General features: G+C 50.6%; 1 protein-coding gene across 2 annotated transcripts in view; it reads left to right on the top strand.

Annotated features, from left to right (window-relative positions):
• Positions 1 to 20,724, top strand: part of RELA (RELA proto-oncogene, NF-kB subunit) — a 33,784-nt gene extending 13,060 nt beyond the window's left edge. For both annotated transcript variants that reach the window (XM_053277887.1, XM_053277886.1), the window contains exons 2-11: positions 3,415 to 3,456; positions 9,059 to 9,210; positions 10,821 to 10,969; positions 12,115 to 12,206; positions 12,348 to 12,482; positions 13,617 to 13,721; positions 15,567 to 15,779; positions 17,890 to 17,970; positions 18,137 to 18,211; positions 19,389 to 20,724. In XM_053277887.1, coding sequence (XP_053133862.1) covers positions 3,415 to 3,456; positions 9,059 to 9,210; positions 10,821 to 10,969; positions 12,115 to 12,206; positions 12,348 to 12,482; positions 13,617 to 13,721; positions 15,567 to 15,779; positions 17,890 to 17,970; positions 18,137 to 18,211; positions 19,389 to 19,996 — 1,652 coding nt within the window. In that variant the 3' untranslated portion in view covers positions 19,997 to 20,724. The remainder of the gene's footprint in view (positions 1 to 3,414; positions 3,457 to 9,058; positions 9,211 to 10,820; positions 10,970 to 12,114; positions 12,207 to 12,347; positions 12,483 to 13,616; positions 13,722 to 15,566; positions 15,780 to 17,889; positions 17,971 to 18,136; positions 18,212 to 19,388) is intronic.
• The last annotated feature ends 378 nt before the right edge of the window (positions 20,725 to 21,102 follow it).

Here is a 21,102-nt window from a genome sequence, read left to right as displayed (position 1 = left end):
CTTTTTTTAAGAACTGAAAAGTAATAATATTCTTAATACACACCATGGCCAGTTGTATTTGAATCTAGAAGCCAGACCAGAAATTTAGGAGCCAAATGATTTGATGCTTGACAGAATCACCGGCCTTGGCAGCAACATAGGAAGCCGCCATATACTGAGTCAGACCATTGGTCTGTCTAGCTCAGTATTGTCTACCCAGGCTGGCAGGGGCTTCGCCAAGGTTGCAGGCAGGAGTCTCTCGCAGCCCTATCTTGGAGATGCTGCCAGGGAGGGAACTAGGAACCATCTGCATGCAAGCAGACAGATGCTTTCCCACTGAATTGCGGCCCCATCCCCTAAGGAGGAAATCTTGGGGGGCTCACCCGTGGTCTCCCATTCAAATGCAAACCAGGGTGGACCCTGCTTAGCAAAGGGGACAGTGCGTGCTTGCTACCACAAGACCAGCTCTCCTCCCCAGGGAGGCACACTGTGAAGGAAGGGAGGTGAAATAGGCCTCTTTGTCCGTTTTACAAGTAACCTACTTAGAACAGAAAAAGCGCTGCCTGTGCCAAATACAGATTTTATTAAATAACTCCCTCTCTGAATATTCTGGGTGCCGCAGTTAAGTTCTCGGTGCCCGGGCAACTGGGATTTGTGAAGCCTTGATTTGATCATCGCAGCCGCACGGTACGGCACACGGTGTTAAAGATCTTTAAACGGGTGCTCTGGAGGGTGGTCGGTCTGCCAAGTGATTCTGGCACTTGGCAGGTTTCTCGCCCTCACTGTTGTGAGGCTGCACTGGAAAAATGTGTGGGCCTGCCAAGGTCTCAGAAGCGAGCGAGGCGGGCCCTCCCCTCGACTAACGGAAGCCACATCAATGATGCCAAATAGGGGGGGAAAGACACAAATGTGTCTGACGTCTCTTTGCTTGGCCGTCCTTGGTGTGGAGTTTTCTTTTTAATTTCAGCTCTGGATACCCAGTGGCTTGGCTGATGACGGCCGTAAACCAGGCAAATTGAGCAAAGAGGCCCATTTTTAATTGTGACTCTCTTTATTAAGAACATAGCAGGCTGCCATATACTGAGTCAGACCCTTGGTCCATCTAGCTCAGTATTGTCTTCACAGACTGGCAGTGACTTCTCCAAGGCTGCAGCCAGGAATCTCTCAGCACCCTATCTGGGAGATGCTGCCAGGGAGAGAAATTGGAACCTTCTGCTCTTCCCAGAGCAGCTCTATCCCCTAAGGGGGAAGATCTTGCAGTGCTCACACTTCTAGTCTAGTTTCCCATTCATATGCAACCAGGGTGGAACCTGCTTAGCTAAGGGGGCGGTATTGTAAATATTAAGATTATATTGTAAATATTAGGATTATGCCAGAAAGAACGAGTCTTTATGTAAAAAAACTATGATTTAAATCTAGTCTTGCTGACATTTGATTTAAATCAAATCCACCCTGCACGGCGGTGACCTCCATTCCGATGTCGGCCTTTTTCAAGTGCAATTTCAGTTTTGATTCCAGAATCAGTTTTTGATTTCAGATTTGATTTCAATTTGTCAAGTGGAAATTCTTCAGAAAGTAACACGAACCCACCTGCTCCAAATGATCTTGGAATATTCACTCAAAACACCAAGTTCTTGTCTTGGATTGCCTCGATCCAATTATAGATCTGCTGGATTGAGTTGTTGCTTGATTTGCATCACATGGTTTGTGTTTAGTTGGTTGGGGTGGGTGGGGTCTTGTTGTTTCTTGATAGTGTGGATGCTCGAGCCATGAGTTTGAACCCTAAACTCTGGTTAGTTCTCCCAGCCATGGTTTGAAGTGGCTTCTGAATCGGGCTACCATGTCTGTCTGTCTTCCTTTCCTGTATTCTTTCTCCTCCAAAAGATAGTTGAGATGCAGTTGGTACTACCCGCTCCTTGACTTGCAGCAATTGACTCCTGCTAACTTACCCCAGAGGGATTAAGTTAATTTTTAAAAAACCACGGAGAAACCCACCCCAAAAAACAGGTTGCAGGGTGCAGCTCAATATCAAGCCATCGAACCAGATCGGTTCGATTCTGAACCGGTTCGATTCTGAACCGGTTCACATATCCCTAGTCAATGGCTCCAAATCTGGGTGCTTCCCAGATGTTGCTGAACTACAACTCCCAGCACCTTTTAAAAGGTGAGCGGCACCTGTAAAAGTGGTGATTCTCTTTATTGAGTGGGGGGGGGCCGCAGGAGCAACTGGTCCCATACATTGCCAGCACAGCATCCCTCCAGCGGCTGCTGCCGTGTCTGTCTTAGGTTGTGTGTTGTTTTTTTAAAGATTGTGAGCCCTTTGGTTTGTTTATATCTCTGTAAACTGCTTTGGGAGCTTTGGTTGAAAAGCAGTATATAAATATATTTGTCGTATCCGTTGCTGCACAGGATGGATTGGACCAGCTCCATGCCGCCTACCTCAGTGGTGGTCCTTGGCCATCTGCAATGCTGACTCTTGTCAGGGACACTGTGGTGTTCGACCAGAATGGGTGCAGATTCCCTGGGGGCCTGTTGGCTGCTATGACCTTGTCTGTCTGACTGTTTGTTTATTTGTTTGTTTATCTACATTTATATCCCGCTCTTCCTCCAAGGAGCCCAGAGTACTACATTCTTGAGTTTCTCCTCACAACAACCCTGTGAAGTAGGCTAGGCTGAGAGAGAAGTGACTGGCCCAGAGTCACCCAGCAAGTCTCATGGCTGAAGGGGGATTTGAATTCGGGTCTCCCCGGTCCTAGTCCAGTGCTCTAACCACGACACCACGCTGGCTCCCTTGACTTTCAAGGGCTGTGGCACCAGCAGCTTGCACTGATCCTACAAGGCCACATTGATGCCTTTTGAGCAGGAGAAAATGTTTGCAGTAGCAAGCATGACTTGTCCCCGTTGCTAAGCAGGGTCCACCCTGGTTTGCGTTTGAATGGGAGACCACAGGGGAGCACCGTAAGCTATTCCCCTCTCAGCTCTCATGCTTGCGTGCAGAAGGTCCCAAGCTGGCAGCATCTCCAAGCGAGAGCGGAGAGAGACTCCTGCCTGCAGCCCAATAGAAGCCGCTGCCAGTCTGTGTAGACAGTCCTGAGCTAGATGGACCAAGGCTCGGACTCGGCAGAAGGCAGCTTCCGACGTAAGCAAGAGCGCAGGTTTGGGATCTCTCGGCCCAGAGGAGTTGTGCCTCGAGTGCTCGGGTTCTGGAGGGTGCACTGCTTGCTTCGTACACTCGTAAGCCCTTCTGGAGAACTCAGGGAGTTCTAGTTGAACCTGAACCCTTCATGTAAGGCCGCTGCCGTTCAGCACCTGGCATATTCGTGAGGGAGGAGGGGCGTTGCAGGGGCCTGCTATGGGGCAGGAAGCAGCTCCTTTTTCCTCCCCTGCACAGATGCTAATGCCTCTCTCCCTCTCTCTCGCTCTCTTCCTCCCCAGATCTCCTGCCGTTGATCTTTCCTCAAAACTGGGGCCTTCAAGGTAAGTGGCATGTCCTGGTCCTCTGTTGTCTTCATGTTTTCTCACCGTGTCGGTCAGTGGTAGGGGGGGTGCACCAAACCGGTTGGCCCCGTTCGGTTCGAGTCCGGTTCGGGCCAGTTTGGTTTTGCACCGAACTGGGCCGGTTCACGAAATTATTATTTTTTTAAATTGACCCGGCCGCGCAGAGGCCCATTGGGCATGTGCAGCGGCCTCCAAACTGGCTGCCGCGATGGAGGACAGGCCCGGAACGGGCCAAAGACTGCCCGAACCAGGCGATTTGGGGCTGTAATGGAGGCCGGCAGGGGGAGGGGGAGCTTCCAGAGACCCGTTGCAGCAGCGTCCTCCAGAGTAGGTAAGTTAACTAAAAAAAAAAAAATTAGAACCCCCCCAAACAGGTCAAGGGGTGCAGCTTGATATCGAGCCCTCAAACTGAATCGAACGTTGACTAGGGATGTGCAAACCGGTTCGGTACTGAACCGGCTCGAAATCGAACCGATTCGGTTCCGAACCGGTTTGCACATCCCTGGTCAGTGGGATACGTTGTGGCTGGGAGTTGTAGTTCAGCAATATCTGGAGGAACCTAAGATGGGAAGCCCTGGTGTAGGTTGTCTTCCACTCAGCATGGGTTGTCAACCTCAACAATGCCCCTCAAGACAGGATCCAATGAAATCAAAGTTGGCTCGTTTCGTGTTGCTGGGTCCTCTGTCTTTCTCATGCCTGTCCTCCATTAGAAGCCGAAATCTAGCGAGTCGCAGTTGTCGACGGAGAAGGAATCCAATTCTAGGCTGCCCCAAATAGAACTCTCCCTGCAGAGCTCTGATGTTCTGTAATGGTTGCTCTAGATTATGGACCCATTCATACAAATTGTTTCTCACTTTTCATCAAATGAATCTTGCTCAGCTGTCGAATGGGAAAGAGCTAGGCCCAACCACAGGTGCTGCTGTACATGTGAACCCAGCTTGAGTCGGTTCTGCAGTTCGGTTCACGGATGAGAATTTTTTTGTATCGGATTGATCCGACACAGTTTAGTCAGACGTTACCCTGGTGTATGACCCTTGAAGTTTGTGGTTTTATGCGCTTGATTTATATACTGCCCTTCCTGGTATGGTGGTTTATGTTAAAATAAAATAACACCGAGTAAAACCGTTAAAACCGAGCAACATTTAAACCGGATTGAAATCTCATTAAAATTAAGGTTGAAGCTAGATTTTTAATATCTAGTTTTCACCTTAATTTTAATGAGATTTTAATCCGGCTGAAGAGATGGGTCATGAAGCCTTCCTCCTCGTGAGGAATCCTGTGCATCCTGGCACATGCTTTGTGGGTGCCCTTTATTTAATGGTAAAGCATGCCGTCGTGTCGATGTCGACTCCCGGCGCCCACGGAGCCCTGTGATTGTCTTTGGTAGAATACAGGAGGTGTTGACCATTGCCTCCTCCCGTGTAGTATGAGATGATGATGCCTTCCAGCATCTTCCTGTATCGCTGCTGCCTGATATAGGTGTTCCCCCTAGTCTGGGGAACATACCAATGGGAATTCGAACCGGCAACCTCTGGCTTGCTCGTCGAGTCGTTCCCTGCTGCGTCATTAGGTCGCCACATCCTGAGGCAGAGAATTCCACAAGTGGATGACGCGTTGTGTGATAAAGTACCTCCGTTTCCTGGTCCTGTAGACCGTGCGGTGTTAGGTGGCCCAAATGGCCATGGAAGGCATGGAATTGGCCATTTGGCAACTCCATGCATCCCTGTGGCCATCGGGAAGGAACCAGTGGGTGTTTCAGTGGGCAGAGCATCTGAGCTACCGCCTCGTCCTGAAACGAATGGCCGGAAATGCCCACTGAAACGCCCACTGGTTCCTTCCCAGTGGCCACAGGGATGCATGGAATTGCTGAATGGCCAATTCCATGCATTCCACGGCCATAGCAGAACCGCATCTACTATGCTGTTCGTATTCACTAAATATGTGAATACAAATTCCGTTGGAAGTGGAACAGCATCTGGGGCTTATTAGTTTAGGAAAAAGACGACTGGGGGGAGACATGATCGAGAGCTATAAAATCATGCATGGTGTGGAGAAAGTGGAGAGAGAGGGATTCTTCTCCCTCTCCCATCACACTAGAACCAGGAAACGGAGGTACTTTTTCACACCACGCGTCATCCACTTGTGGAATTCTCTGCCTCAGGATGTGGCGACAGCCAACAACCTGGATGGCTTGAAGAGGGGTTTGGATAACTTCATGGAGGAGAGGTCTATCAATGGTTACTAGTCAGAGGGCTATAGGCCACCTCCAGCCTCAAAGGCAGGCTGCCTCTGAGTCCCAGTTGCAGGGGAGTCACAGCAGGAGAAAGGGCCTGCCCTCAACTCCTGCCTGTGGCTTCCAGCGGCATCTGGTGGGCCACTGTGAAAAACAGGATGCTGGACTAGATGGGCTTCCTTGGGCCCGATCCAGCAGGGCTGTTTGTATGTTCTTAATCGCCGGCAGCATTTCCAGCTGGGGCTGGGAAGAGACCCCCTTGCCTGGAACCTTGGAGAAGCCGCTGCCAGTCAGTGTAGACGATACCAAGCTAGACAGATCCAAATTCTGACTCAGCGCACGGCTGCTCCCGATGTCCCTTGCTTTCTGGCCGCAGGCTTTATTGCATTCCGCGGGGTCCGGTTCCCTGTCCCGGGCGGGCGTGCCTGCTGGCTCCTCCGACGGGTGTGCTCCTCCCTGTCGAGGGGATTCCCCCGTCATGGGAGAGTTCCTCTGCTTGGGTTCTCTTCCGCTCTGGCGTGTTCAGGAGTCCGGCTGAGGCAGGCGGCTGTTTTGGCCGAGCAAAGCAAAGAAGGTGGATCGGAGTGGCTGCATCTGTTGCTGTTGGCGGGCTTTGCCTGGCCTCTGCCGGTGACTTAATCGGCAGGGGTGGTGAAATTCCAGTATTGCTTCAAAGCTTGGATTGGGGAAATCCCCGGCTTTGCCGAAGGAGGAGGGGACGCTGTGGCATCTCCAGGGCGGGGGAAGGAATCTGGTGGATTTCAATGGATTTATTCAGTATGTCTTTCTAGACATCGGCTGATGCATCTCAGTGGGTTAATTCAATGTGTCTTTTTCCAGATTTCAGTGGATTTATTCAGTATGTCTTTTTAGACATCAACTGGTGCTGATGCACCTCAGTGGGTTAATTCAATGTGTCTTTTTCAGGTTTCAGTGGATTTATTCAGTATGTCTTTCTAGACATCGGCTGATGCATCTCAGTGGGTTAATTCGATATGTCTTTTTTCAGATTTCAGTGGATTTATTCAGTATGTCTTTTTAGACATCAACTGGTGCTGATGCACCTCAGTGGGTTAATTCAATGTGTCTTTTTCAGATTTCAGTGGATTTATTCAGTATGTCTTTCTAGACATTGGCTGATGCATCTCAGTGGGTTAATTCAATATGTCTTTGTAGCCGTCGACTCTCCATGTGCCTTCTCCGACTGGGAGGTTGGCGGCACTGTTCCCTCGAAGGTGTGCGCACATGCGCGCGCGCTCACAAGTTTTTGGATGTCCACTCCGTTCATTTTAGGTCCCGCTCAGGTTGAATCGGGAAGGCCCCATTCTGAATGCAGGTGTGTACACACTGCCTTGATGCTGCCGCCCAGAACAAAACGTGTTCCGCACAGAGATGGAAAAAATTAGGGGGACCACTGAGGCAGCCAGCAAAAGCCATAGACCATGGATTGTATATTCAAGGCCCTAGAATCATGTCCCTAGAAAAGTCCCTAGAATCATGGATTATATATTCTGTGTCCATTTCTAGCCATTCTTTCAGGCCATCCATCCATCCCTTCCTCTTGGTCTTTTTCCTTCTAGCGCAAGTTGGGATATTTGATATTTTGCTCCTCGGAGGATATGTCCACATCCACAAAACTCCAGTTTACATCTCTTGATTGTCTATCGCAGGGATTCTCAAGGTTGGGTCCCCAGATGTTATTGGACTTCAACTCCCTTAATCCCCAACCAAAGGCCACTGGGGCTGGGGATTATGGGAGTTGAAGTCCAAAAACATCTGGGGACCCAACGTTGAGAACCCCTGGTCTATGATATTTGTGTGTTTGACCTCAGATGGCGCTGATGAATGTCGATGGATTTATTCCGGATGTCTTTTTATTAGTACAATTTCAATAGGGTTTATTCAGTATTGCCTTGTGCGTTTCGAGCCAGAAATGCTCTTCCTTGGACAAGATGCTAAAAAAAGCGATACACGGAATATTACAAGGAGTTTGTGTATATGTAATAGGATGATATAAAAGTTACAATTGTCAGAATATAAGCATAGGAAGCTGCCATATACTGAGTCAGACCATTGGACTGTCTAGCTCAGTACTATCTTCACAGACTGGCAGCGGCTTCTCCAAGGTTGCAGGCAGGAATCTCTCTCAGCCCGATCTAAGTAAAACCAACCACAGTTGGTTTTAAACTTGTTGTTTTTGTTTTAACTAATGTTTTACTTTCCCTCTTTATTTTGTTGTAAACCTACCAGAGACGTAAGTTTTGGGCAGTATAAAAATATGTTTGATGATGATGATGATGATGTTTGATGATGTATGATGATGAGCTATCCAAATAGGTAAAATATCCAAAGGCAATACTGGATAAACGTTTTGGGAAAAATCTACTGAATAACACTCTCTCACTCTCATACCCCGAAAGTTCAGGAATTATGGGAAGTTCCCAAAGCAGTTTACATAGATAGAAATAAATAAAATGGCTCCCTGTCCCCAAAGGGCTCACCATCTTAAAAAGAAACCTAAAATAGATGCCACTGCAGGGATGCTGTGCTGGGGATGGAGAGGGCCAGTTGCTCTCCCCCTGCTAAATACAAGAGAATCGCCACTTTTAAAAGGCGCCGCTTTAAAAATCACCACTTTTAATTGGTGCCTAATTGAGCAATTAGTCACCTAAAGTGGCACAGTGGGGAAATTGCTTGCCTAGCAAGCAGGAGGTTGCCGGTTCGAATCCCTGCTGGTATGCTTCCCAAACTATAGGAAACACCTCTATCGGGCAGCAGCGATCTAGGAAGATGCTGAAAGGCGTCGTCTCATACTGCATGGGAGGAGGCAATGGTCAACCCCTCCTGTATTCTACCAAAGACAGCCGCAGGGCTCTGTGGGCACCAGGAGTCGAAATCTACCTGATGGCGCACACTCCCTTTTAAATGAGCAACTAGCAGGGGAATAAATCCAGAGAAATTCATCTTCAGCTTTGGGAATTCTTCCCTCCCCTTTTCTCTTTCTGATTGCTGGTGCTGTGTAGTTTCCCCCTCCTCCTTCCCACCCCCGATCTCCAGGGCCCCCTTCAGTGTTCCCTCTAATGAGGATTCCCAGGTGTTGTTGACTACAACTCCCAGAATCCCCAGCCAAAGGCCATTGCCGCTGGGCATGCTGGGAGTTGTAGTCCACAACATCTGGTGGGCTCCCGCATGGGTGGATAAGAAATGAATTACTCGCGTTGAGAGTTGGGAAGGCCGGGTTATTTCAAGTCTCTGGCTGACCCTTTTTCTTCTTCTTCTTCTTCTTCTTCTTCTTCTTCTTCTTCTTCTTCTTCTTCTTCTTCCTTTCCTCCCTGCCCCCCCCCCAAGATTCGGCCACCAGCAACACGCCTTTCGTGGAGATAATTGAACAGCCTAAGCAGCGCGGCATGCGATTCCGTTACCAGTGCGAGGGACGCCTGGCTGGATCCATTCCTGGAGAGCGGAGCACAGACACCACCAAGACACACCCCACCATCAAGGTCAGCCTCGCTGCATGCATACATGCATGAATGATTGATTGAATGAATGAATGTTTATTACGGCCAATGACTGCATTTGTGGAGGATATGGGTTCTCTGAAAGAAGCATTACCCAGAAGCCTTTGGGTCCATCCGGGGAGGATGTGCGGGGCGGGGGGGGGGGTGGATTCTTGAGTGTGCCTAAGGCGTGTGAAGGTGGGAGCAGAGAGAAGCCTTCAAGATTTCTGGAAGTTTTGAAGGTATGGGACACTTTTTTCTGGATTAACCTTAAAAGAAACATCATTTTCATTGGTGCTGTTTTTTGTGGAGTGAAACAGCCTGGGATAGGGTCATGGGAACAGAGGAATACTGAGTCAGAACCTTAGTCCACCTAGCTCAGTATTGTCTTCACAGACTGGCAGCGGCTTCTCCAAGGTTGCAGGCAGGAATCTCCCTCCACTCTGTCTTGGAGATGCTGCCAGGGAGGGAACTTGGAACCTTCTGCTCTTCCCAGAGCGACCATACTGAGCTAGATAGACCAAGGGTCTGACTCAGTATATGGCAGGTTCCTATGCCACCCAGAACAAAATTCATTCCACACACAGATGAAAAAAAAATTAGAACACTATGCACCACCCTTGCTTTTCTTATAATGCCAGATGCATTTTGGCCTTAACAGTGGCATTCGCCCAATGAATCCTTGTGATTCTTTTAATGATCTCTAAACATCAATACCAAGCCAGGTAATTATTGCTGGTCTGCATAATCTCCAAGGTCTTTCAACCACTATCAGCCTATTCTCAATAGTTCTTGTTGTTTAAATGCCATTAAAAGAATCTTAACACTCTTTCAGGTGACCTGGTTTCAAGCCATTTATTTGTTTGTTTTTATTTTTATTGTTTGATCTAAGATCGTAAATAAACAACTAACTTTTTATTTTTATTTACCATAATACCGCCCAAAACACAAGTCTCTGGGCGCTCGACAACAAAATGCAAACAACAAATAAAAAAAGTTAAAACATTACAATAATCTAAAATTGTCAAACAACTTTTAAACTATTACAACAGTATCTAATCAATACACCAGCCAGCGTGGTGTAGTGGTTAGACTGCTGGAGTAGGACCAGGGAGACCCGAGTTTAAATCCCCCTTCAGCCCTGAGACTAGCTGGGTGACTCTGGGCCAGTCACTTCTCTCTCAGCCTCGCCTACATCACAGGGTTGTTGTGAAAGAGAAACTCAAGTATGTAGTACACTGCTCTGGGCTCCTTGGAAGAAGAGCGGGATATAAAATGTAATAAATAAATAAAGATAAACTCATCAAAAGCCTGGCTGAACCAATGGGTCTTGGTTGTCTTTTTCATTCATTCCTTCGATTTCTATGCACCCCTTCCAAAAATAGCTCTGGGCGGTTTACACAGAGAAGTAACAAATAAATAAGATGGATTATTTTTTTAAAATAGTTGTAAGAGCCTTAGGGCTTTCAAGAGTTGGAGTTCAGCAACATCGGGAGGGAACGAAGCACTGATCTAACCACTCTGCCACACTGCCTCTCCTCCCGGAGGCCTGTCAGCTCGGCCCCGCAGGAAACTCTCTCTCTTTCTCCCTCTCCCGCCTTCCCCCCCCCCAGATCCATAACTATGTGGGTCCCGGCAAGGTCCGCATCTCGTTGGTGACCAAGGAGGTCCCTCACCGGCCCCACCCTCATGACCTCGTGGGGAAAGACTGCCGAGAGGGCTACTATGAGGCCGAGCTGGCCCCAGAGCGCTCCATCCACAGGTGAGTGGGTGGGCCAGTTTCTTTGGCCCTCCGGGGGTTCTGGAGGGCAGGGTGAGTTCACAGGAGGAGGTCTGCCCTGCTGGGGTCCGCGGAGTCTCTTGCTCTCCCCCCCCCTTCTAACTGAGCAAAGAGGCATGTTTCAAAAGGGGGCAGTTTGCTTGCGTTTAGCAGGCGGAGAGCAACTGGCCCTATCCGCCCCCAGCCCCGCATCCCTCCCGTGGCTGTTGCTGGTGTCTGTCTTTATGTTTCTTTTAAAGGTTGTGAGCCCTTTGGCGACTCTTATTGATTTCTCTGTTTACATCTTTCAACTCTCCCTGACCCCTCAGGTTGATGCCGTGGCCGGGAGTGCTTTTTATCGGCTTCGGCTCGTAGGCCAGATACGGCCATTTCTGGAGACGAAAGACCTTAAAACAGTGGTACATATGCTGGTAGCCACCTAATGGCGCGGCGGGGAAATGGCTTGGCTTAGCAAGCTAGAGGTTGCCGGTTCGAATCCCCGCTGGGATGTTCGCCAGACTATGGGAAACATCTATATCGGGCAGCAGCGATCTAGGAAGATGCTGAAAGGCGTCATCTCATACTGCGCGGGAGGAGGCCATGGTCAACCTCTCCTGTGTTCTGCCAAAGACAACCACAGCTTCGCAGCGTGGTGTAGTGGTTAGAGTGCTGGACTAGGACCAGGGAGACCCGAGTTCAAATCCCCATTCAGCCATGACACTTGCTGGGTGACTCTGGGCCAGTCACTTCTCTCTCAGCCTAACCTACTTCACAGGGTTGTTGTGAGGAGAAACTCAAGTATGTAGTACACCGCTCTGGGCTCCTTGGAGGAAGAGCGGGATATAAATGTACTACTACTACTACTACTACTAATAATAATAATAATAATAATAATAGGACTCGATGTCTGGATGAAACAAACCAGTCAATAACATCTGTCTGACTGTGTAAACAAGAAGAAATAATAATAATAATACTTCTGGCCTCGACCAGAACTGAGCTCGAAAGGCTTTGGGAACTTCTGTTGAAAAGCGGAATATCGACTTTCGCCGTCGTTTCCTTCCCCTCCCATTCTCTCCCTCTTGGATGGCTTCCTCCCTCTCTCTCTTTCCGCCCGCCGACCCTGTCCTCTGGTCTACCCTTTCCAGCTTCCAGAACCTGGGGATCCAGTGTGTGCGGAAACGAGACCTCGACAAAGCCGTTTCGAAGCGGATCGAAACAAGCAACAACCCGTTCAACGGTGAGGCGGGAGTTCCCCTTTACGGGGCGGGCCGGGGGGACTGCGAGTCGTGGTGGAGCGGAGGGCGGGGCCTGTCTGACCCCAGGCCGGTTGTTTTACTTTCTCTCCTCTTCCTCTCCCCCCCCCCGCCACCTTCCCCAGTGCCCATGGAAGAGCTCAAAGCAGACTACGACCTGAATGCGGTTCGGCTCTGCTTCCAGGTGTGGATTCGGGAAACGGGCAGCGGGCACTTGGTCCAGCTGCCCCTGGTGATTTCGCAGCCCATCTATGACAACCGTGAGTGTGATTTTGGGAAATGGGGCAGGGAGGGGGGAGGTCGAGGCTCAAAGGCCGATCCATTGAGAGAGACACACCCAGGGCGGGGTGGAACAGACCCAGGGCAACCCAGATGATCAGGACCCTGGAGCACCGTCCTTGTGAGGCAAGGCTACAGCATCTGGGGCTCTTTAGTTTGGGGGAAAAGGCGACTAAGGGGAGACATGATCAAGGTGTATAAAATTATGCATGGAGTGGAGAGCGTGGACAGGGAGAAATTTTTCTCTCTCTCTCTCACAACACTAGAACCAGGGGTCACCCCATGAAATTGAAGGCCAGGACATTTAGGGCCAGCAAGACGAAATGCTTTTTTCACACCTTGCAGAATTAATCGATGGAATTCCTTGCCACAGGATGTGGCGATGGCCACCAGCTTGGATGTCTTTCAAAGGGGCTTCAGCAAATTCATGGAGGACGGGTCTTTCGGTGGCTACTAGTAATTGGTGTCTGTTAGGGGTGTGAACAAAACGGGGTTGCCCAGTTCGGTTTGGCCATGGGTGGGGGTCTCCGGATGTCGCCCCTGACCGGCCATGCGGAGGCCCATTGGGCATGTGGCTTCCGAAATGGCCACCGCAATGGAGGGGAGGTCCGGAACGGGGCCGAAGACTGCTTGAACCGGGCAATTTGGGACATAAATGGAGGCTGGCGGGTGGAGATGGGGTTCTGGAGACCCCCTGTCTGCGGCAGCCAAATCTAAGCCCCCGGACCGAATGGCAAAATATATATATTTTTTAATTTTAACCCCGCCCACCAAACGTGGGCATTTGGTCTGATAACAGACTGATCGGGGTGGGGGTTAGTTCGATGTCGAACCGGTTCTACGTCAAACCGGTTTGCATATCCCTAGTGTCTACAGGGCCCCTCTAGCCTCAGAGGCAGGATGCCTCTGAATACCAGTTGCAGGAGAGAGAGAAAGTACATGCCCTCTACTTTTATCTGTGGGCTTCCCAGAGGCATCTGTTGGGCCACTGCAGGGAACAGAATGATGGACTGGATGGGTCTTGGGCACTGGAAGTTGGAACTCTGTAGTGCTGTTTTCCCTTCCTGCCACTCATTCGTGTGGTTCTGCGTATTTTCAACTTCCTTCTCCTCCAGGCGCTCCCAACACCGCTGAGCTGAAGATTTGCCGGGTGAACCGTAATTCCGGGAGCTGTCTGGGCGGAGACGAGATCTTCCTTCTCTGTGACAAAGTGCAAAAAGGTACCATTGCATTGTGGAAACTGGGCCCTGAATCCGGCCTTGGCCAGTTTCCTTTGGATCTAGGAGCCAGACAATGGACACTTGGCAAAATGACAGATCTTACTACTATGAATACTTATACAGGAGGACCTCGATATTTGTGGGGCTCAGCCGTGGACAGGGAAGCAACAAATATACTTAGCTGCTTCCCCTGAGTAGCATTGTGCCCTGAAATGCCCCCAAGTTGACCGAAAATTGCCATTTTCTTCTTTTTCAAAAAACGGGGCTGTTTTGATGCTCCAAAACACAAAATGGCGTCTGGAAATGACCTCCATGGTCATTTCCGGCCGCCCCCGACCCATGGATACGTGAGTTTGGTCAATCTCTGGATGGCCTGTTTTTTGTTTTGTTTTTTTAAAAAGGTTAACTCTTGGTTGTTAATTTTGTGTGTAAGGAAAGTGGAGGATCAGTATTTGAAGAGTTGAAGGATACCAAGTTGTGAAGACTTCAAAGGGGCTTGAAGGGTTTACTCTTGGCAAAAAAAACCCCCAGAGTAGACACAGTCTCTTTTGATTTAACTTTGGATAATGGCACAGCGGGGAAATGACTTGATTAGCAAGCCAGAGGTTGGTGGTTCGAAGCCCCGTTGGAATGTTTCTCAGACTGTGGGAAACCCCTATATTGGGCAGCAGTGGTATAGGAAGGTGCTGAAAGGCATCATTTCATACTGCATGGGAGGAGGCAATGGTAAACCCCTCCTGTATTCTACCAAAGACAACTACAACCAAAGACATGTGTACCCCTTGGGGCCAGGGTACACATTCACCCATACGAACCTTCCAGGGCCCTTCATTCATCTTCTCAGGCCCTGCTCATGGCCCCACCACTAACACAGAGCTGGTTGGTGGGGACTAGAGATGGGGCCTTTTCGGTTGTGGCCCCTCGTCTCTGGAACACCCTCCCTGAAGAACTTGGCCATGCTCCCTCCCTCAGTGTTTTTAAAAACTAAAACCACATCTTTTTAAAGAGGCTTTTAATGCCCCTTCTGTGGTTCTATCTGTTTTTGTTTGATTTCTATACCGCTGTTCCAAAAATGGCTCAGGGCGGTTTACACAGAGAAATAATAAATAAATAAGATGGCTCCCTGTCCCCAAAGGGCTCGCAATCTAAAAAGAAACACAAGATAGACGCCAGCAACCGTCCCTGGAGGGATGCTGTGCTGGGGGTGGAGAGGGCCAGTTACTCTCCCCTGCTAAATAAAGAGAATCACCATGTTCAAAGGTGCCTATCTGGTAGGTTCTTTAGTTTTTATAATTCTCAGTTTTTACCTTTAAAATTGTTAAATTTGCAATTTAATACTGATTGCGGTTTTTAACCTGACTTCACTTGTTGGCTTAATTTGGTTAATTTGATTGTAACTATATTGTATCTATTTTGTTGTTGTGAGCTGCCCCGAGCAGTCGTGTACTAGAGGGGCGGGGTATAAATATTTTAAATAATAATAAAAGTGGCGGTTCTCTTACATTTGCCAGGGGAGAGCAACTATTCCTCTTCAAGCTATCATCGTGTGTCTCCAGTGGCGCGCGTGTGTGTGTGTGTGTGTGTGTGTGTGTGTGTAATTGTGAGCCCTTTGGGGACTGGGAACCACCTTCAGTTTCCTTTTGCTGTGTAAACCACTTTGAGAACCTCTGCTGGGAAAATGGCTTCTATGTGAGCTTAGAACGACGTTCTTCGCTCTCTCAGTTTGCGGGGAGGAGAGGATTCCTCCGCAACTTGGAAGAAGGGAAGGAAGATGTTGCTGTTTGCTGCTTTTTCTTAATGATGAGACTGTGCATCTTAACTCCCCCTCCCGCCCCCCGTCTCCAGAGGACATTGAAGTCCGCTTCTTCAAGGACTCCTGGGAGGCCAAGGGCTCCTTCTCCCAGGCGGACGTCCACCGCCAGGTGGCCATCGTCTTCAAGACCCCGCCGTACCTGGACCAGACCCTCCGGGAGCCTGTGACGGTCCAGATGCAGCTGCGTCGCCCGTCCGACAAGGAAGTCAGTGGGCCCATGGAGTTCCGCTACCTGCCGGATGAAGGTATCTGCCCCCCACTTTATGGGGGTCTTTGCGACTTCTGTTTCAGACGGTGGCCGTTCTGCGGCCAAAGGGGATTCAAGGACTTCACCTCTCCACCCTTCACAGGTTCTGTGAGGATAACGTGACTGCTTCATGGAGTGCTTTTTTCTAGCCCCCTCCCCTCCTAGGCTGAAAAGTAGCACCAATGTATTGATTTTTATTTATTTTTATTTTTACATTTCTATCCCATTTTTCCCTCTGGGGAACTCAGAACGGAGTACGTGGTTCTGTTTCTCCTCACAACAACCCTGTGAAGTAGGTTAGGCAGAGAGAGACACGACTGGCCCAGAGTCACCCAGTGAGTTTCATGGTTGAGTGGGGATTTGAACTCGGGTCTTCCCGGCCCTAGTCCAACACACTAACCCAGGCCTGCTCAACTCAGGCCCCCCCAGCTGTTTTTGGACTACAACTCCCATAATTCTCAGCCACAGCAGCCAATAGCCAGGAATTATGGGAATTGTAGGCCAACATCTGCAGGAGGGCCGAAGTTGAGCAGGCCTGCTCTAACCACTACTCTCTGCTGGCTCTCCCATATGGCAATCCCATATTCCTTTCTTAGAGTGATAGAGGATACTGCCTCCATGAGAAGGACACTCTAGCCAACGATTCTCGACGTTGGGTCCCCAGATGTTGTTGGACTTCAACTCCCATCACCCGCAGCCCCAGCGGCCTTTGGTTGGGGATTATGGGAGTTGAAGTCCAATAACATCTGGGGACCCAAAGTTGAGACTCTCTGCTCTAGGCAATTCTCTCTGCCCAGGAGGGGTGTCCTTGTCCGTCTTTTTCCCTTTCTTTACCTCTAGAATTTTCTCTCTCTCAAGGTCCCCCAGGGAAACGGCACCGTGTTACTACTGATTCTTCCAGGCGAGCACTAAAGGCTTGCTGAAGAAGGGTCAGATCCGTTATTTACAAAACAAATACACAGGAGCATAGGTATCCTGCCGCCCCAATTACTACTGAAATTACGGGCGCCAGGGCGGGAAAGCGGCGGGAGGGGTAAGGCAACCCCCCACCCCAGTGCCAGACCGCAGTTTGGCGGTTCCGTGCACACCCTTAGTCAGACCCTGGGTCTATCTAGCTCAGTATTGTCTTCCCAGACTGGCAGCGGCTTCTCCGAGGTTGCAGGCAGGAATCTCTCTCAGCCCTATCTTGGAGTTGCTGCCAGGGAGGGAATTTGGAACCTAGATGCTCTTCCCAGAGCGGCTCCATCCCCTGAAGGGGAATATCTTCCGGTGCTCACGCAGGGAGCTGCAGTGGCTTTTGCTTGGGGATTCTGGGAGTTGTAGTCCACAACATCTGGGAATTCCTGTTAGAGGGGACACTGTCGCCCAGGCACAATGCTGAAATGTCATCAGAAGCTACAACTGATAGAATTTTGCAATTCAAACGTACGTCTTTTCCATCTGCCCTTCTCTGGTACCCCTGTCTCAGCCCACTGAGTATGCGCCCAGTCATCACCCTTGAATTTCCCCATCTCTTGAGGCCAGTGCTCAGTCAGCCTCATAAAGGGGTCTGTGTGAGGCTTTCGTCCTAGCCGAAGTGGTGACGTCCCTTTCGTTCGCAGAAGATGCACTTGCACCTTGATCTTCTGAGCAGGTGGAATGTTTTGAACATTCTGTGACCTCGCACTAGCTTAGCCCATTGGTACTGGAGACTTTGCTGCTGCAAGCACAGTGCAGTAAAGGTTAAAATCTGTCAATTTTTTTATTGCTGGCAATTTTTTAAAAAAAATCTGAAAACCCATCTTTTCACCCAAGCTTTCCCAGCTTTTTAAAATTCTTTTAGTTTCATGGTTGATTTTAAATTGTTAGATTGTTTTAACTTTTTATGTGTCTCAATTGTTTTATATTAACTGCCCAGAGTTGAAAGTTTGGGCAGTACAGAAGTTTGGTAAATAAAAGTAAATAAATAAAAATCAAAGCATCACAGTAAGCTAACACACGTATTCAAAGGGAGGATTGTAGAGAGGCACCCCGTTGTCACGACATGGTTTTCTTGCGGGGTTTTTTGTTTGTTTGTTTGTTTGTTTTAGACCATCCTGCAAGGTTTTTGACCGTTGCTGTCTTAACAGGTGACTTCCACCGCATCGAAGAGAAACGCAAGCGGACGCTGGGCACCTTCAAGAGCTTCGTGCAGAAAACTCCGTTTGCAGGTAGGGATTGTGCCGTGAGGGGAGGTGGGCCCAGGGGAGCAAGGGCGATCTGGGGTGGGAGAGCGGCTGGGAAATACTCTAGCCTTGGGGTGTGTGGATGCAGTGGACGTTTCCAGGTTGTGATGTGCTCTTTCCTCTCCCTCCCTCTCTCTCTCCCCCTCAACAGTCGGGGCTCCAGAATCGCGTCCCCCGCGCCGTATTGCTGTCCCGAAGCTTGGCCCGATCCGGCCCATGAACAGCGGTAAGCAGTTAGGAACGTTGGAAGCTGCCTTCTACTGAGTCAGGGCTTTGGCCCATCTAGCTCTGTATCACCTGCACAGGTTGGCAGCAGCTTTTCCAAGGTGGCAGGCAAGAGTCGCTCTCAGCTCTTTCTCTGTCTCAGGGACTTTCTGCACACAAGCAGGCAGGTGCTCTTCCCCGAGCGGCCCCATCCCCTGAAGGGAATGCCTTACAGTGCTCCCATGTGGTCTCCCATTCAAATATAAACCAGGGCAGACCCTCCTTAGCACAGGGGACAATTTGTGCTTGCTCCCACAAGACCAGCTCTCCTCCATAAATCCATGTGTGTTGATTTAGGAACATCGGAAGCTGCCATATACCGGAGTCAGACGTTTGGTCCATCTAGTTCAGTATTGTCTGTACAGACTGGCAGCGGCTTCTCCAAGGCTGCAGGAAGGAATGTCTCAGCCCTCTCTTGGAGATGCTGCCAGGGAGGGGACTTGGAACCTTCTGATGCTCTTCCCAGAGCGGCCCCATCCCCTGAGGGGAAGATCTTACACATAGTCTCCCATTCAAATGCAAACCAGGGTGGCTCCTGCTTCACAGATTCATGCTTACTACCACATCATCGTTTCGCCTTAGCTGGAGCTGTTGTCCCGGGGTGGGGGGCACCTTCAGTTTTGCTGTGGTCACCATCTCCCCTCATGGACGGATTGTTCCTGTTGGAGTGTGTGTGTGTCTGTGTCTGTGTCTGTGTGTGTGTGTCTGTGTGTCTGTGTGTGTCTGTGTGTGTGCGTGCGTGCGTGTGTGTAGCACCACCCCACTTTTGGCTTGGGGCCCACATAGGAAACTGCCATATACTGAGTCAGACCATTGGTCTGTCGAGCTCAGGATTGTCTTCACAGACTGGCAGCGGCTTCTCCAAGCTTGCAGGCAGGAATCTCTAGTCCTATCTTGGAGATGCTGCCAGGGAGGGAACTTGGAAGCTTCTGCTCTTTCCAGAGCGGCTCCATCCCCTAAGGGGAATATCTTGCAGGGCTCACACTTCTAGTCTCCCATTCAGATGCAACCAGGGCAGACCCTGCTTAGCTATGGGGACAAGTCATGCTTGCTACCACCGGACCAGCTCTCCTCCTCGTTGTGGAGGTAGACGGCCATCCCTTCTCCTTGCCCTGAATCTCTCTGCTGTTTCTCTGCAGGCGTCTCCGGGCTTCTGGGAGCCCCAGGGCAACTCCCGGCCCCCAAGCCTCAGCCCGTGCACCAGCCCTCTCCGGGCTTCTCTTTCCCTGGGCCCAGTCACGGCCCGCCGGCCGCCACCGCGGCGGCGGCGGGCCAACCCGGCTTCAGCACGGTGAACCTGGAAGACCTCTCCGGCCTGGGGGTGGCCCAGAGGGTCCCGCCCTCCGAGCCGGACGCGGAATCCAGCATCGCCGACGCCATCCTCCACCTCCACTTTGAGGGCGCGGACGCCGGCGCCATGGAGCTGGGGGGCATCCTGGACGACGACGCCCCCTACACCAGCCTGGAGGGGATCAACACGGCCGAGTTCCGCCAGCTCCTCACGGAAGGCCCCGGCGGCGCCTCGGCCCTCCCGGAGGGCCACAGCACTCTGCTCACGTACCCAGAATCCATCACTCGCCTGGTGAGCCAGCGGCGGGCCGAAGGCGAGCCCGGCGGCGGCGAGCCGGCCGGCGGTTCGGCCCACAGTTTCGTCAACGGCCTTTTGGGGCCCCTCTCGGGCGAGGACAGTTTTACGTCCATGGTCGACCTGGACTTCAACTCCCTCCTGAACCAGCTGAACTCATAAGGGGGGGGGCGGTTTTGGGACCACCAGCCCCTCTCCTGGGCTTCGAGGGCTTCCCCCACCCACCCACCCACCCACCCCCCAGCCGCCTACTGGATTTGCTACTTGCTCTCTCTGCTTGGGGGGTGGTGTTGGTCTCTCGGATCAGGGCCGTACAGCAAGGGGGGAGAGGCAGGCGGGCGGGCGGGTGGGCTTCTTGGGAGGGAGGGGGGTCTCGTCTTCTCCTGCCCCCCCCCCCACACACACACAACTTGGATCTGGGCAGCCGAGAAGGGACGGAGCTTTCCGAATTGGTGTGAACCGGTAAAACTCAAATCAGTGCCTTCTAGTTTTTTAATTTTTGTTAAACTTATTTTGCAGGTTGGTGGGGGGTTTGACACCCCCCCCACACACACACCACCCCCAAAAAGATACGGAGGGAGCATGAGATAGAGAAGTGTTCTGGCTAAACACACTCCACATCGCCCAATGGATGCAGCTCGCAGCCCTAGAGCGTTGCTACAAAGGGGGTGGAAACCCGTCGGCCTTTTCTAGGAAGATGCCACAGGCTGGTGGGGTCTCCCGGGCCTTGGGTGGGAGGCAGTGGGTTGGCCGAGACCAGAAGGTGCCTTATCTGTGCGTTCCTCTCTCCCTCCTGATCACTCTCCTGTGCCTTGTTTTATACTCTTCGCTGCAATGTTCGCGTTTCTGTGTGAAGATAAATTACCCAGTTAAATGTTACTATTACGCCCCCCCCCCCCCAAAAAAAGCCAGTTGTATATAAAGGGGTTATTCTTGCCTTTCTTCCTATATGCAGTTCCCAATAAAACAAACCTTCAGCCAGTAGAGTTTTCTTTTCTCGGCATGGAAATGTTCCAGAACTCCAGCCTGGAAGAGGAGGTTTGAGACGATCCTGGGGGAAACATGTGAGGAGAGCTGGTCTCGTGGTAGCAAGCATGACTTGTCCTCTTAGCTAAGCAGGGTCCACCCTGGTTGCATTTGAATGGGAGACTAGAAGTGTGAGCACTGCAAGATATTCCCCTCAGGGGATGGAGCCGCTCTGGGAAGAGCATCTAGGTTCCAAGTTCCCTCCCTGGCAGCATCTCCAAGACAGGGCTGAGAGAGAGACT

The sequence above is a fragment of the Hemicordylus capensis genome, chromosome 14, assembly GCF_027244095.1.
Source record: "Hemicordylus capensis ecotype Gifberg chromosome 14, rHemCap1.1.pri, whole genome shotgun sequence".
NCBI lineage: Eukaryota > Metazoa > Chordata > Lepidosauria > Squamata > Cordylidae > Hemicordylus > Hemicordylus capensis.
The sequence above is the reverse complement of the archived record's forward strand: the minus strand, read 5'-3'. Positions and strand labels throughout refer to the sequence as shown.